Genomic DNA, 14,765 nt, shown 5'->3' on the forward strand with positions numbered 1-14,765 from the left:
GCTTCTGAACTCCACTCGACTATTACACCACCCATCCTTAATGTTTCCGTAAGTCTAACACCAACTAACCTTTGACCTGTTCAAGCATATATATATATATATATATATAATTATTATTGATAACCCAGGTAATTCCAATTCTTTGCTATCCATTATGTCAATTGTTTCATACTATTTCTTCCCTCAATCTTAAATTATAATACATATTTAGTTGTATGCAGCTTGCGAGAAACCACGAAATATAATGCAGTCACATTATTCCGCATCAATATTTGTTTTGGCTTTATTTAGACTATAATTATACATACTTACTGGATTTATAACGTAAAACACTGAGTATGGTTGTTATATTTACATTTAAATAATTCATTAGATGAATGAACATAGCAATAGGCAATATAAAACAGTTGCCGTGATCTTCTAAACCAATTTTCCACACGATCTTCCATAATCATGAATTCCATAAGCTTCATACTATTCTGAAAACAACAAATCAGTCTTGAGACAAACAATCAAACTTTGTTATCAGTATCACATTTAATAAGTTAATCAAATAGAAGGTAACAGAATGTACCTATAAGTCTCTTATTTGCAAAGAGTGCTATTCATTAGAGATTTCGGATTCCGTTAATAGGAATTCATTAGTAATCTTTAGAACGGACACATCACAACTTAGTGTTATTTACAAATTGTTGTACTTACTATCATCGCAACATGCAGGCATCGTCCGACTCATGAGGAAAAGGTGACTAATTAATGTGCCACAAAGGAGATATGAGTGCTATAAATTTGTGATTTAGCTTCGATTGCTCGTCCACTTTTCGTCACGTACTTTGCATGAATTACTTTGGACGAGTCAGTCTGTAATGAAGTAGGAATTCAAGAATTAACTCATTAATAGCTGTTATTTGACTCTAGGGCTGTGTCGTTTCAAGGACTGTGAGCTTCAAATCCCCATCATATAACTATGAACGCTTCACAGCCTTATGACATTTGTTTATACGAAGTTTGTGGTGTAAATGAAATGTTAATGGCTTCACAGCTCATATTGCCTTAAAACTATGATTTCAGTATCATTATGATTTTACTAGCAGGTTACAAATAACCCATGTAAACAGTGCGCTTCATTTTATAATCCTTCTAGTATTTCACCTAGACATTTGGTATTAACAAAAAAAATTGGTAAGCACCATTTAGATATTACTCGACAATATGCATTATAACTTTGTTCATAATTTGGCCAGCGATTGCGGATTCTGTTTACAGAAACTTATTCGTTAACTCTATAACAGACCCATCATAAATCAGTATTGACTATGATATGGCTTTGTCAACAAGCTCAAAAGAAAAACTCATCGTTTTACTTGTGAAGACTTTGTGACTACTTAATGTGGCACTTCCAGTGGCGTTCTACACTGTTCCTGTGATCTATTTTTTGACTTGAAAAATGGTGAATTCTACTTGCTTGGGTTTGTATTGTTACAAATAACTATATTAGGCTTACTAAAGATTCACTTAGGTGCTGAGCAAGAAATACGTCAAACTGCCGATAAATTGGAATAAAAACCGTGTAACAAGCACAAACATTACGAACGTTGACGTGTGATGGTAAAAGGGCTATTAATAGCTGATAGATAACGACAAAAAATCAACGACAATGTATAACATGCGCGCGAAAACCCCTAGCTTGCCTTAGTCCCCGTGCCATGCCCCAGGGTACTGTTTTGGGGCCAGTGCTATTCCTCTTGTGTGTAAATGTCTCCTATCATCGCCGGTCTTGCTATATGCTGACGATGTCAAGATATGGAGAACGAAACTATGTGAGGGTGACAGCTTAGAACTCCAAAATACCCTGAAGAAATTATCTAAATGGTCCCAAACCTGGCAGTTGCCGATAAATACTTCCAAATGTGTTGTGATGCATATCGGCCATCAAAGTACAGACACACATACGATGAATAACACTGAGCTACCTGTTGTCCAGACACATAATGACTTAGGAGTCATCATTAGCCAAGACTTAAAGACTACTGCACACTGCCGTGCAATAGCCGCCAAAGGTTTCAGAACTTCATGGTTAATTCGTAGGGCTTTTAGTCATGTTGACGCTAAGACGTTTTTAACTTTGTATACAGTGTTCGTACGTCCTAAACTTGAGTACTGCATACAAGCGGCTAGCCACTGCTTAAAAAAAGGACAGTGAGCTTTCGAAAAAGGTTCGGAAAACAGCGGAGCTTCGTATGATGCTCGACTGACCAAGCTAAACCTATTCCCGTTGTCGTATCGTAGAACTAGAGACGACATGATTACAGTTTTCAAGTTGCTAAGTGATAAATTTGCACCTGATATGCCCTCATTTTTCTTGTCTCACAAAACAGAGGATTAATGAGGACACTCCAAAAAAGTTCACAAGCCCAGAACAAATTACTTGTCAGCTGACTATCGACTTTCCCATCGAATCCTCAACGAGCGGACTTCCTTACCTCAGCACGTGATTGGGGCTCCCTCCGCCGACTTTTTCAAAAGAAAGTTGGATCAACTGAGAGACCACCATTGTCAGGACTAATACAGGCCATCAGGACTCCGGCTCTTTCCAAACTGATGTTGTACCTGCGTTTTAAATTATCGAACCAATAAAGATTGTAGCGTGGTGTCGAGTCGGAATTGACTGTGAACACCGCTACAAAGAAACACGTGCCAAGTTAATCAGAAGGCGTAGGTTGAACGTAACCAAATAAATCCATAGAATCCCTGAGAAGCCAAATATCAGAAGACAGTTAATGGACCAAATCGAGATATATTCGCTGGCGATCTCGTGGTATCGAAAGGATACCGAGATCGTGCCAGGATAGAAGCTTGGTTACTGAACGTAACCGAATTCGCGCGAAGTTGCAATCAAAGTGTGTGTATAAGAATGGAAGCAAAATATAGCTGTCATTAGCACAGTCAAACAAAAGCACATTAAAACAAGCGCTGGTACAGTTGGTTATAATAATAATTGTTTTTATTAAGCCAGTCGTGTTCTCGTGATAAATGTGAGTCACTACAAGATCAAGTGGCGGCCTAAATTATACGGTAGTGAGAAAAAAAAATCCTAAAATGGGTCAAATGATTTCATTATCAATAAAGACCAATGACATCTAGCTGAAACTTGGGAGACCGCTCGTACACAAAGTAACTTTGAGAAGAGAGTGATATAGTGATCGGTTTTACTACCATTCATTTTGTTTCTAGAGCGCCAGACTAGGGAATCGTAGGAAAAGAATGAAAATATGGTAGACATTTAGTTAATAAACAACTAGGCAAGCATAGATTTTTATGATATTTACACATAATATATAAAAACCAAGATTGAATTAGGCATTTTGTTTTACCACGCCATATCAACAAGCGCTATAGAGATTACGCTGGTAATTTTACAAAATACGGTCAGTCACCAAAAATAAATGGTTACGAGAGATGTAAATGTTAGACTGAATATAGAGGATAGAATAAAAGAAAGATTGTGCTTTAAGAAGCCTACTGTCGCTCAAGCGAAAAGGCTTTCTGTTCCGGCACATCCTTTCGTTGAACCCTTAGTAATGTCAACTATTTATTTATTTATTCATACGTACTTCAGTCACAGTTACAGGAATTTCAGGAGTTTAATAAACCTGAATCAATACAAAAGAGAGCACGTGATTTACTTTCGGGAACTGACCCATATGTTTCCCACAAGGGTGAGAAGATCCGTAGGGTCATGCCTTTCGACAGAGAACGACCATTAATACGTAGTGTGCCTCAAAGTTCAAAAAGTTCAGTTTTGCCAGAGGTAAGAACTTTGTGTTACAAAGTTCTGTTAGGAAAAGTTGCCGAATTCAGAACTAGTCGAAGGAGATGAAAATCCTAAACCTAGTAGCCTACTTAGATCGCATCCATATAGAGCACATCCAGGTAACTTTTGAATAAATATATAGTGTACTCTATTTTATGTCTTATTTTATTTCTTAATAGGTACTTGTTCCGTTTCCGAAACATTGGATGGTGAGTCTTCAAGATGTCTTCATGACTGGTTTATAAATATTTTGTCGTTACATTGTGAATGTTCATATTTTCTTCCATTCCAAAGTCCATGTGGTCTTATGTCTGTTAAAAGCGTTTGAATTAGTGTGTCAACTAATAATTCTTCAAATAGTACAACTTGAGACAGGTAGCGATAGATGAACACTACCGAACGCATTATTTTGTAATTTGTCTTCTCCTTAGGTCCATCATGTCTGTTTACTGTGTATTGGGTATAGACTCATTATAATCTAGAATTTACTCATTGGTTTTAGAATGAGCAATGGTAATTGAAATGGATTCACCTTAGCCCTTGTAACGTATTCGGTTGTTGTGGCTGGTTTGAATATGGACCATAAATTTACTAATCATTTTAAGAAGACCCCTTTTAGGTTATGGAAAATCAGTTCCTCGATAGTTTGTAACATCGACGAACTGTAAGCTTTTTTTATTTGGACGAAGATTTCTTCTTTGGGCAATCTTATTTTTGTTTCTTGTGGGTACGGTGTGGTAATTCTACACTGAAAGACTTTATCTATTCTGCTCTTCGAGTCTGTGAATTTTGCACCCAGATTAGTAGGATTTGAATCAAGGTTTAGTTTTACCTGAGGCAAAGTGAATATTGGTTTCACAAACCGACTGAATGTGTCCCATTTTGCCACAGTGAAGGCATTCAGTGTGACAAAGTACGCATGAATTGCGTAAGTGAAATTCACCACAGTGTAAACAGTTACCATTCTAGTGCTCCTTTCTGTATCCTGCCTTGCAAATTTTTAATGAGCTGTTATCTATAATTTCACATGAATGAAAATCGTCGTCAGTTAAACGCCTATCCGTATAACGTTGAGTACAAATCGGATCAGGGTAATTAAGCAATACTGTATAATTCTTGATGTCCTGGAAGTCAATTTCATATATTGTTTCATAATTAACACACGCAGTTCCAGCATCTTGAAAAGAACACCTCGGAATATGCGTAAGCTCTCTTTCTCGCAAACGTTGTGTGTTGATTCCTGAAATTAATTTGTCACTCAGCTTAACGTGAAATCGATCACTAAAATTACAGTTGTCAATTTTTTCTGCAATTCGGGGATAAAATCTCTAACTTTCTTGTTGTACTGGCAAACCATTGTGTGAAAATCTGCTTTTTATGGCATTCAAAATTTGCATACTTCACATGGTTCAGTAGTAATTCTTCCGGTGTTGCGTAGGGAAGTGAAATAGGTTTGTCTGGAAATGCTAAATGTTTTAGTAGATGGTACGCATCTTTTTCTATGCATGTAAGTAGATGACACTTAATTTTATTATCCTTAACATCCTCATCATACTCTATATTTTGAACTTTTCCATGTGGTACTCGAAAGTTTTAGGATTTGAATTAATACTCAACAGTCTAATCACAGGCTCCAACGCAACGCCAATATGATAATTAGAAGTATTCAGATTCATGCGCTAACTAAGAATTTCCAGAATAGTTAAATTTAAAGTAAGTAGAAAGAGATGAGCACAAATGAACGTATTACAATTGTGATTCGTAATGAGTGCTCAGTCAAGTATAAGGATATCATCAGTTAATATAAATACCACAATTTTTTTATTAAGACATTACCTACAATTCACCGCAAATTATAAGCACATAAATTTAGGCATATTATACAGTATGTAGTTTTCAAATTTATATAGTATATCCTTGCTGATCGTTACAAAAATTATGGGGATTTATATCATCTCCATATATTTTTACAACCTTCACTTGAAACCACAAACTTTTCCGCGGCAACAAATTGAAATAAATAGCTTGCGTACGCTTATAATGCAATGTTTATTGCACGAACTGTTTTTTCAAGCTTCTAATTGCTGAACCGCAAAGAGATTTATGTACAAAATACGCTACAATCACTAAGAAACAACCTCTTGATAACCTCCATCATCTAAAGCACCTCTAAGCATTTTCTGAAATATCTGTTTACGTTCATTTTTAAGACAAACTTCTGGAGGTATATTCTGAATTTAGAGGTATAAAATAGTAAACTGGACCCATGGCTTATCGAAACGAATTATCAAGACTTGTAATTGCCTGCCGGCCAAAGTGGTTGAAGTGACTACCGAGGAGTTCTCTGAGGAAAAAGCTTGACATATTTGTAAAGGCTTAGAACAGTATTTCACGTACGCTTTTGTTTGTTTCATGTACAGAGAAATCTATAAGCGAGAACTTCTTCGATTCCATCAACAACCACTTGAGCTATTTGAAAAATTTGAAACATTGAACTACTAGAATTAAAAGTACTAGTTGGAAATTTAACGTACGAACTAGTGATTTCTAAGGTTATGCATAATATACCTGACTAATCACTAATGAGCCAGAACACAAAGACAGTAAGAAGATTATGTGAACTCGTAAATCTACTGGGACTAAAAGTGAGCATGCAATGAAGTAAAAATCAACCAGCATTTTATACAAACACCACTGAAACCTTTGATTTTAATCTGCAGAGTCATTTGTGGAATACATCAATCCTTTTCAGAATAAATTAAAATCTGGTCTCATGTCAATTGCAAACACTTTCAGGGATTTTGTCTAAGTACATCAGAAAACCGAATAGTTGATCTACCTACCCAACTTTTATCTTAAGTAATCGATGAAATATTAGATGTTTTAGTACTATGTTACTCATAATACCGTGACTGAATGTTTCTTATTGATCTAAATCCTCTGTAGTGCAAAAGTAAATATTATTAATACCTTTTTCATATGTTCTTGTTAATTAGCACATTCATTGTTCTAAATGCCCGTTTTAAGCTTGTTTGAGGAGTAGTTAGGCTTGACCACTTTCTAGAAGTTTGACTGAATTCATACAGGATATGGATGAAAATGTAACATGGTTAATGAAATTAAGCTATCATTGATAAAGACAAAGATTTCTATCATGGATTGGCGATTCAATTGATTGATCAATTCAATTGTTAACTATAGCACTACAAAGGGTTTGTTTGCTGTCCGCAGTGTTTTTCCCTTTATTCACTAAGGACAAGGAATTTAAATTTTAAAGTAGTACAATGATTAAATACCCAAAACCTAATTAGTTAATGAAGCACTGAGTTAACTGACTTAAAACTGAGTTGTGATACTCTTTACGAATTTCGGAAATCGTGTTCCATCTTTAAACCATATATACTGTAGATTATTTCGATTCTATGAAGCTCTAAAATATACTTGAGCGTACATAATGTAGCTTACATTTCATTAAATTTGAACTAATTCATGAAATCGTACCAACGTTCACTATTGTCTTCAGTGAATTACTATCTTACAAACAGACCGCGAGCGGGATCATGGATACGCACTTCTGAGGAGCCTCATACTAGGATGAAACGGCAGTCCAGTACTTCCAAGTTTTCCATGGTGGTCTAGCTTCGATTAATCATTTCAATTTATATTCTCAATTATCTTTATCTATGCTATATAAATGGACATTTGATTGATTGACATCATTTATATTTAACTAAGATGGACACAGTCTACTTACTACTATTGAGTAAGTTGAATAGTATTATAGTGAACAACAACACCAGTAGCGACAACTAATTATGTATAGTATGAAATCACATAATCTTTTAGTAAAATCTGCGAACCATACAATAACTACTTCATTTCAGTCAGTCAGTCAGCTACAACGTAGAACCAGGCACATATATACATCGGTCGAAGTTGCCATACCTCATTAGCACAACAAGATGGACACCAGATTCATAAAAGTAGTTAATTCAATGGTGGTAATATATAAAAGAAAGATTGTATATAAGGATATAGTACAGGAAGAAAGAATTAGTTCGTAAAATGAAAGATATGAAACGATTTTAATCTCTTAGTTTAAGGGAAGATAGAGGGTGTATATACACCTACACCACTGTGATCGATCCTGAGCCATGTCACCAAGAGTCTCCAACCATTGGTTACGATAGTCACGCGGACCCTAACCACATAGTCTGCATCTACCAACATGGCTCAGACTACTTCATTTGCAAAATACCCATTAATTGTCTCAGAGTTGATTATTCCTTCTTTTTCACATCAATTAGTCTTTGTTCTCATTCTCTTCTCTTTGATCTTCATAACCTTCTGCTATCAGGTATTTCACTTTCTATTGATGATATATACTACTTATATATCTGTCGACATGAGTGGCACATATTTAAGTATCATAAGTCTTTAGAAATACACAAAAGTAATACATTAACTTTTAACTTTGTTACTAAGCTATATACCGTAATCACGTTTTGTTAATATGTCAATGCATAATCAGTAATATATATGAACAATTATGTTTGATTTCTTTTCATAGAAATTGCAAGTTATGAAGGTGAAACGGATATATTGAAAATAATTCATATTCTTCGTGAAAATAAACGTATCAAATTCTTTTATTTAACCAACTGTTTACCAAAACGATCAACAAAATATAACTTTTATAATCTTAAGTAAGTATATATGTATATGTTCAATAAATTGTCTATTTAAAACTTGTGACCTATGTGCCATGTTCATGTATATCGTGATGATATCGCCGATTAGAGAACAGTGAATTATCGATCGGACCAATGACACGTAAAACCCTTGCGAACAGCTCAGAGTATTGATCGGGCTTGTTTCCTGTTTAGCCCAGCCAGTTAAGTCCACAACACCAATCTTAGATTCTGTGATATGAATCATTTATTTCAAACATGCTGGGTTTATATATCAACCAGACAGACCACATCATTGCATTTATGCCTGTTACCCCCAATGGAGCATAGGCTGTCGACCGGTATCCTCCAACCCACTCTGTCCTGGACTTTACTTTCTTGTTCTGTCCAGTTGTTGTTCATTCCTCTCATATCTGTCTACGTTTCTCGGTGTAATGTGTTCATTGATCATCCTTCTTTCCTTTCACCTTGAGCATTTCAAGTGATGAGGGTTTGCCTTGTGACGCAGTTCACTGCTTTCCTTAATGTGTGTTCTATCCACTAACAGCGATTATTCCTGATTTCTTCTTCTGCTGGATTCTGATTCGTTCTCCCTCACAGTTAGTTGTTGCTGATAGTGTCTGACCAACAGATCCAAAGTATTTTGTGTAGACAACTGTTAATAAACACCTTTATATCCTGGATGATGGCTGTCGTAGTTCTCCAGGTTTCCACCCCATACAATAGAACTGTGTTGACATTTGTATTGAAAATTCTGATTTTGGTGTTGGTTGAGAGACAGTTGTTTTGAGTTCCAGATGTTCTTCAATTGTAGATATACTGTTCTTGCTTTGCACATCCGCACCTTCATATCTGCATCAGATCCACCATGTTCATCAATGATGCTGCCCAGATATGCATAGGTGTTTACACCTTCCAATGCTTCTCCGTCAAGTGAGGTTTGATTGGTGCATGCAGTGTCGTATCGAAGAATGTTGCTTTCCCTTTGTGTATGTTGAGACCTACTGCTGCTGAGGCTGCTGCCACACCGGTCGTCTTCTCCTGCATTTGTTGTTGCGATTGCGACAGAAGAGCAAGATCATCTGCGAAGTTTAGATCGTCCAGATGCATCCTAGCTGTCCACTGTATCCTGTGCTTCCCACAGATGTTGACGTCTTCATGATCCAGTTGATCACCAGGGGAAGGAGAATGGGTGAGAGTAAGCAACCTTGTCTGACACCGATCTTTACTTCGAACAAGTCTATCAGCTGTCCTCCATGAACGACGTTGCAGTTTAATCCATCCTAGGAATTCCGTGTGATGATGACCATGTTCTCGGGCACGCCGTAATGTCGAAGATTGTCTAAAAAGTCCCACTTATTGTGTAATTGTCATGTCCGACTTGAGGTTTTTGGTACTAGTGCTAGTATTAATAGTAAGCTTATGTATGAGGCTGTAAATCCACAACATATCATATGGTTGTGGCACTTGAGAGTAATACTGTCTGGCTAAACCAAGATATATCATCATTTTGTGAAGCGATTAACTTGCTTTCAGAAAGATCGGATGGTAAAGACTCTGAAGTCAAGATTTAAGAGATAATCATAATCGATGGTTAGAAGCGTTACGTTTCATGGTTGAGTTTTAGTTATCGTTTACTTTATCCTTAATCTTCTTTTTATTATCGTTCCATACTTTCCATTCTCTGGATATGTTCTCCCTCTTTTGGACTAAATGTTTATTGTTTAACTTTCTGTTGTAATTAACATCACTCTTTCAGTTCAACAGTTTCTTATCCTGTTAATTTCTAATCCTGCTTTTCCGATCTAAAAATAAGTATATTGGACAGATAAATATCCTTAAGTATCAAACGATGAGATAACCTGGTATTACAGCACAATGATGTAACTTCTTACAGAATCCAAGACATAAATATTTATATCAGAAGGGGTTTTGTGGAGATTGTAGTAATTTCAACAGTTGAGATCATGAGTCATTTGAAGCTAGACCAGGTCCTGGGTTCGAATCCTGCGAGGCGGGGTTGTGGATGCTCACTGCTGAGTAGTCCCACAATAGGACGAAACGGCCGTCCAGTGTTTTCAGGTTTTCCATGGTGGTCTAGCTTCAATTGACTCATGATCTCAACTGTTGACATAAATATTTGAAAACAACTCAAACTACTGAAATATAGTAAGTAGCAAAGTAATATATAAAGAAAAGTTTCAGGCTAAGTCATAATGTTTTGGGATAGATAGTTAATTTCAGAATTATGTTTCAATATATAATATTCTTAATAAAAGTCATTGGTCATTGATATGATTGCCAACAATTACCATATATATTCTCTTCATTTTTTCTCTATTTTCCATTATTATCATTATTAATAAAACAGGGTTGTCAGCTTTCAAAATATCAATCGTGATGATTATTATACTTTAAGCCTTAATGGTTGTACACATTTAATAGCAAATGATGATATAGAGCATATTACATTGGAACGTTTTGAAACAGAATATAAAACATTTAAAGAAATATGTCAAGTAAGTAGTGAATTGGTTTGTTTTCATTTCTTTAAATTTACAATTTATGAAATAGCCGATTAGTAGTTAAGTTGATGGGTATTGTATTTATTTGTCACTGTGATCATGAACACTGGAACAAAGAAATATCTTTGTTGACAAGTCTCCAATGAAATGAAACTTTTGTTGTAAACTGGAATAATAGCCATCACTCAGTATATTTTGGTATCAATGTGATACATAAAAGAATACACTTTTGGTGTAAATAATCAAATCAAAGTATGTAATGTATGGAGTGAAATCAGAGATGGAAGAACACTCCAAATTCAACCATCTTTGAGCTTTATGATGTAAGGCAACTAATCATTGGTTTAATTTATTGAGTTGATCTTAATTAAAAAGTTTATATCCCCATAGACATTTTAAACTGTTATTCATATAATGTTTTGATTTGTATTCGCCTTTAACCGGCTTCAAACGATTTGTATACTAGTTAATAAAGGACGTCAAGGAAGTAGCTTATTTTTGTGTAACGCTTGATTAAATGAAGTTGGTTCATACGTGTTATGAGTTTATGTCCGGCTTTTTATCACATGATTTTCCACCAATCAAAATGCGACTTATACAATCTTCGCCTTATGACAAAACCAATGACGTTCGAGCGGTATGAGCAGCCTAGCGTCTTTATTTGGTCCTATGTCTGCCAAGCCCGTCCATTTGAGTCCAGAACACCGATACCAGCTCCCAATATGCGAATCGTATGTTTCAAACATACTGGGTTTATATATCAACCAAACAGACCGCAACGCATCATAAAATAGGAAATAACATTTGTACACAGTAACGCCAAAATGTGGCTATGAACGTGGGAGACAGTAATCAATAAACCGAACATAGCTTAAGAACAGTAAATCGTACACTAATAAATTATAGGTCAAAATAAATCTGATAAAAAGAGGAATATAAATATACATAATTTAATTATTAAATAGTTATACCATAAGAATGTATAGATAATATTAATCAATTAATATGCCTCAGAAGTTACTTGTTATTTAATCTTCGCTCGGAAATAATACCTCCCCTTCTTTCTCGAAGATTCCAAGTTCAGATTCTGATTTTAAAAAATCATGTGTAACTTCAAATTCTCCAACATTCTCCTCCTCCACGAAACAATGTCGGATCCTTATACACCTTCTCCTCTACGTGTCATTCCGTTTCGTTCCTTTCTCTCTTATTCACTTCCCTTGCTCTGTCTCCCTGACTGTCTGCGTAGATCAATGAGTGTACAAAATGTACTTATTCAAACATCTATTTTCGTATTTGAATTATTTAATTTCGTTATACACTAACGCGAATTAAGTCAATGTTTATATACGTTTGATTAAGTCGATATATATACATATAACTGGAAGCAGATTTAGGACCACTACATATCTCGGTGAGACTGTAATTTATGAACAACTTTTGAACGACTCTAATATGATATTGAGAGTGTCCAACTACTTACTAGAACGAAATGATGATTATAAACCAATATGAAGAATTAGGATTATGATTTACAGTTGGTTGTTAAAGTTAAAAATTAGATTTAAGGGTTTTCTTCACGAATTGACATTAGCCATCATGCCAAAACTTTATTCAGTCAAATAACTGATTGAATTTCATGCCAAAAATCCAAAACCTTATTATCTTATATCTGATTGGTTCGTCTATAAATTTAAGTTTCGTCAATATCTAAATAGGATTCAATTTTGAGACAATTATATTTCAACAAATAATTACCAAGAGAACAAATATTTATATAAACTGAAAAAAAACCCAACTTTTCTTATCATTTCGATATTGAAAGCATATCTAAAAAATGTGACAACCCCCCACCCTTACCCTCGTTCAATAAATGCTTTTTTGAAAATTTTCTTTCTGATTATTGAAAGTATATCTAAAAAAGTGACAACCCCCCACCCTCCAGCCCCACTCTCACCCTCACTCCCGTTCAATAAATGATTTTCTGAAAATTTGTTTTTGATTATTGAAAGTATATCTAAAAAAGTGATAACCCCCCACCCTCCAGCCCCACTCTCACCCTCACTCCCGTTCAATAAATGATTTTCTGAAAATTTCTTTCTGATTATTGAAAGTATATCTAAAAAAGTGACAACCCCCCACCCTCCAGCCCCACTTCCCACCCTCATCCCCCTCTATTTTTTTTTCTGTTTTTATAGATTCCAACATTTGCTAGATTTTGTTTATGGAAAGGATTTATATTATGGCGTAAAATTATACATTATATAAAGATGGATAAATCTAAACAATATTTATATTATAATTTATTTATATTAAATTCATCAATAAGACCAGCATTATTAAATATACATGAAATGTGTTATCGTATAAAAGAAATGAATTTATGTAAATTAAATAAAGAGAAACAATATACATTAATAGAATTTTTAATGAATCAAGTAAATCAATTAAATGATGTTTGTATTAAATTATATGAATTTCGTGAATTAATTAAAGAAATTGTACGTGGTGCATGTCGTACTGCATTATTAGAATATGGTTATATACCAGATGATTATATTATAGATCATCATGAGAATATAGTAAATGTAAAAACAGGTAATCTATTTGAAATATTGTTTTATTTTATTTATTTTTCAAATATGTATTTTCAATGGATATTGGTAAGGGAGGTTGAATACAGTGGTTTTGAGTGCTGTTAGAGGTATGAGGATGGTTATCAGTTAAATTTTATGAACTTACTTTAACTACTATTTTTATTATAAGTAGCTAAATTATTCTCCAGAAATTAATTGATGTTGAAATTATAAATCACCCAAGCTAAAAATATTCAGTTTAAACTAAAATGTCATGTAAAGGCATTGAAAATCCTCATTGTTTTCATTGTAATAATGGTGATTCTGAATTCTAAGCAGTATATTATTGCTTTTGTTCCACTTACACTAGAAGCTCTACAGTTAGTGAATGTTATCTTTTCAGTTTCTTCCTATTTTTTGGGAAAAGATCCACTCACATATGTAGATGAAGATGAAATAATTTTTCATTACCTTAATTCTTATTTCAGAACCTTTAGTTGTTGGAACAAGTTATATTTCTTCAGCTTGTGATATGGAGGTATTATCAGATGCACCAGAAAAAATGACTTTTACAGAAATGGCCGCGAAACGTCAATATTGTCAGCGTTTAACTTGGTATGTAAATTGATTGATGAATAAGTTGTGTCATGTTTCTCTACTCTTTTGCTGTTAACCGAATTCTTTAGATCATGTTGCAATGTATCCACTATTGACTCGTCATTTTTTTCACTAGTTTAAGTCGGAGGTATTCAAATTATCTAATCACAATTTTACTATTAAACTGTTCATTTTAATGGTCATTAGACCAGTTCAATACCAATCAACAATACATAGCTAATCGAAACCTCAGTAGATATTCGCTGACATCGGTTGGAAACTAGGATCATTTAAGAAAACTTTATGCTTAACGTAAAGGAAATTGTAGACACTTACCTATGATTAATTTGATAAGAATGTATTCGTTTACAAATGTTGGTACAAAGAGGAACTGAATACATATGAGCCACACAAACCACTTAATTTATGTGTGGGCAGTGATACTGAACGGGTGCTCAAACCAAAGCAGGTGGTTTTCCTAGAAGGCCACACCCGGAGCCCTCGACCTAAATGTCTAATCCACAAGTCATCGGAGCAACGTCAGGCGGTCCAGTCCCATTGT

At 34.8% G+C, this 14,765-nt stretch overlaps 1 protein-coding gene across 1 annotated transcript in view; it reads left to right on the forward strand.

Moving 5' to 3' along the window:
* Positions 1 to 3,446: 3,446 nt before the first annotated feature.
* DNAH6_1 (Dynein heavy chain 6, axonemal) overlaps positions 3,447 to 14,765 on the forward strand; it is a gene marked incomplete at both ends in the record, with an annotated part of 89,659 nt that continues 78,340 nt past the window's right edge. The window contains 8 exons of the mRNA XM_051218640.1: positions 3,447 to 3,578; positions 3,620 to 3,811; positions 3,849 to 3,933; positions 3,994 to 4,023; positions 8,385 to 8,520; positions 10,877 to 11,024; positions 13,229 to 13,628; positions 14,095 to 14,221. Coding sequence (XP_051070176.1) covers positions 3,447 to 3,578; positions 3,620 to 3,811; positions 3,849 to 3,933; positions 3,994 to 4,023; positions 8,385 to 8,520; positions 10,877 to 11,024; positions 13,229 to 13,628; positions 14,095 to 14,221 — 1,250 coding nt within the window. The remainder of the gene's footprint in view (positions 3,579 to 3,619; positions 3,812 to 3,848; positions 3,934 to 3,993; positions 4,024 to 8,384; positions 8,521 to 10,876; positions 11,025 to 13,228; positions 13,629 to 14,094; positions 14,222 to 14,765) is intronic.

The sequence above is a fragment of the Schistosoma haematobium genome, chromosome ZW (genome assembly GCF_000699445.3).
Source record: "Schistosoma haematobium chromosome ZW, whole genome shotgun sequence".
In the NCBI taxonomy this organism is placed as follows: domain Eukaryota; kingdom Metazoa; phylum Platyhelminthes; class Trematoda; order Strigeidida; family Schistosomatidae; genus Schistosoma; species Schistosoma haematobium.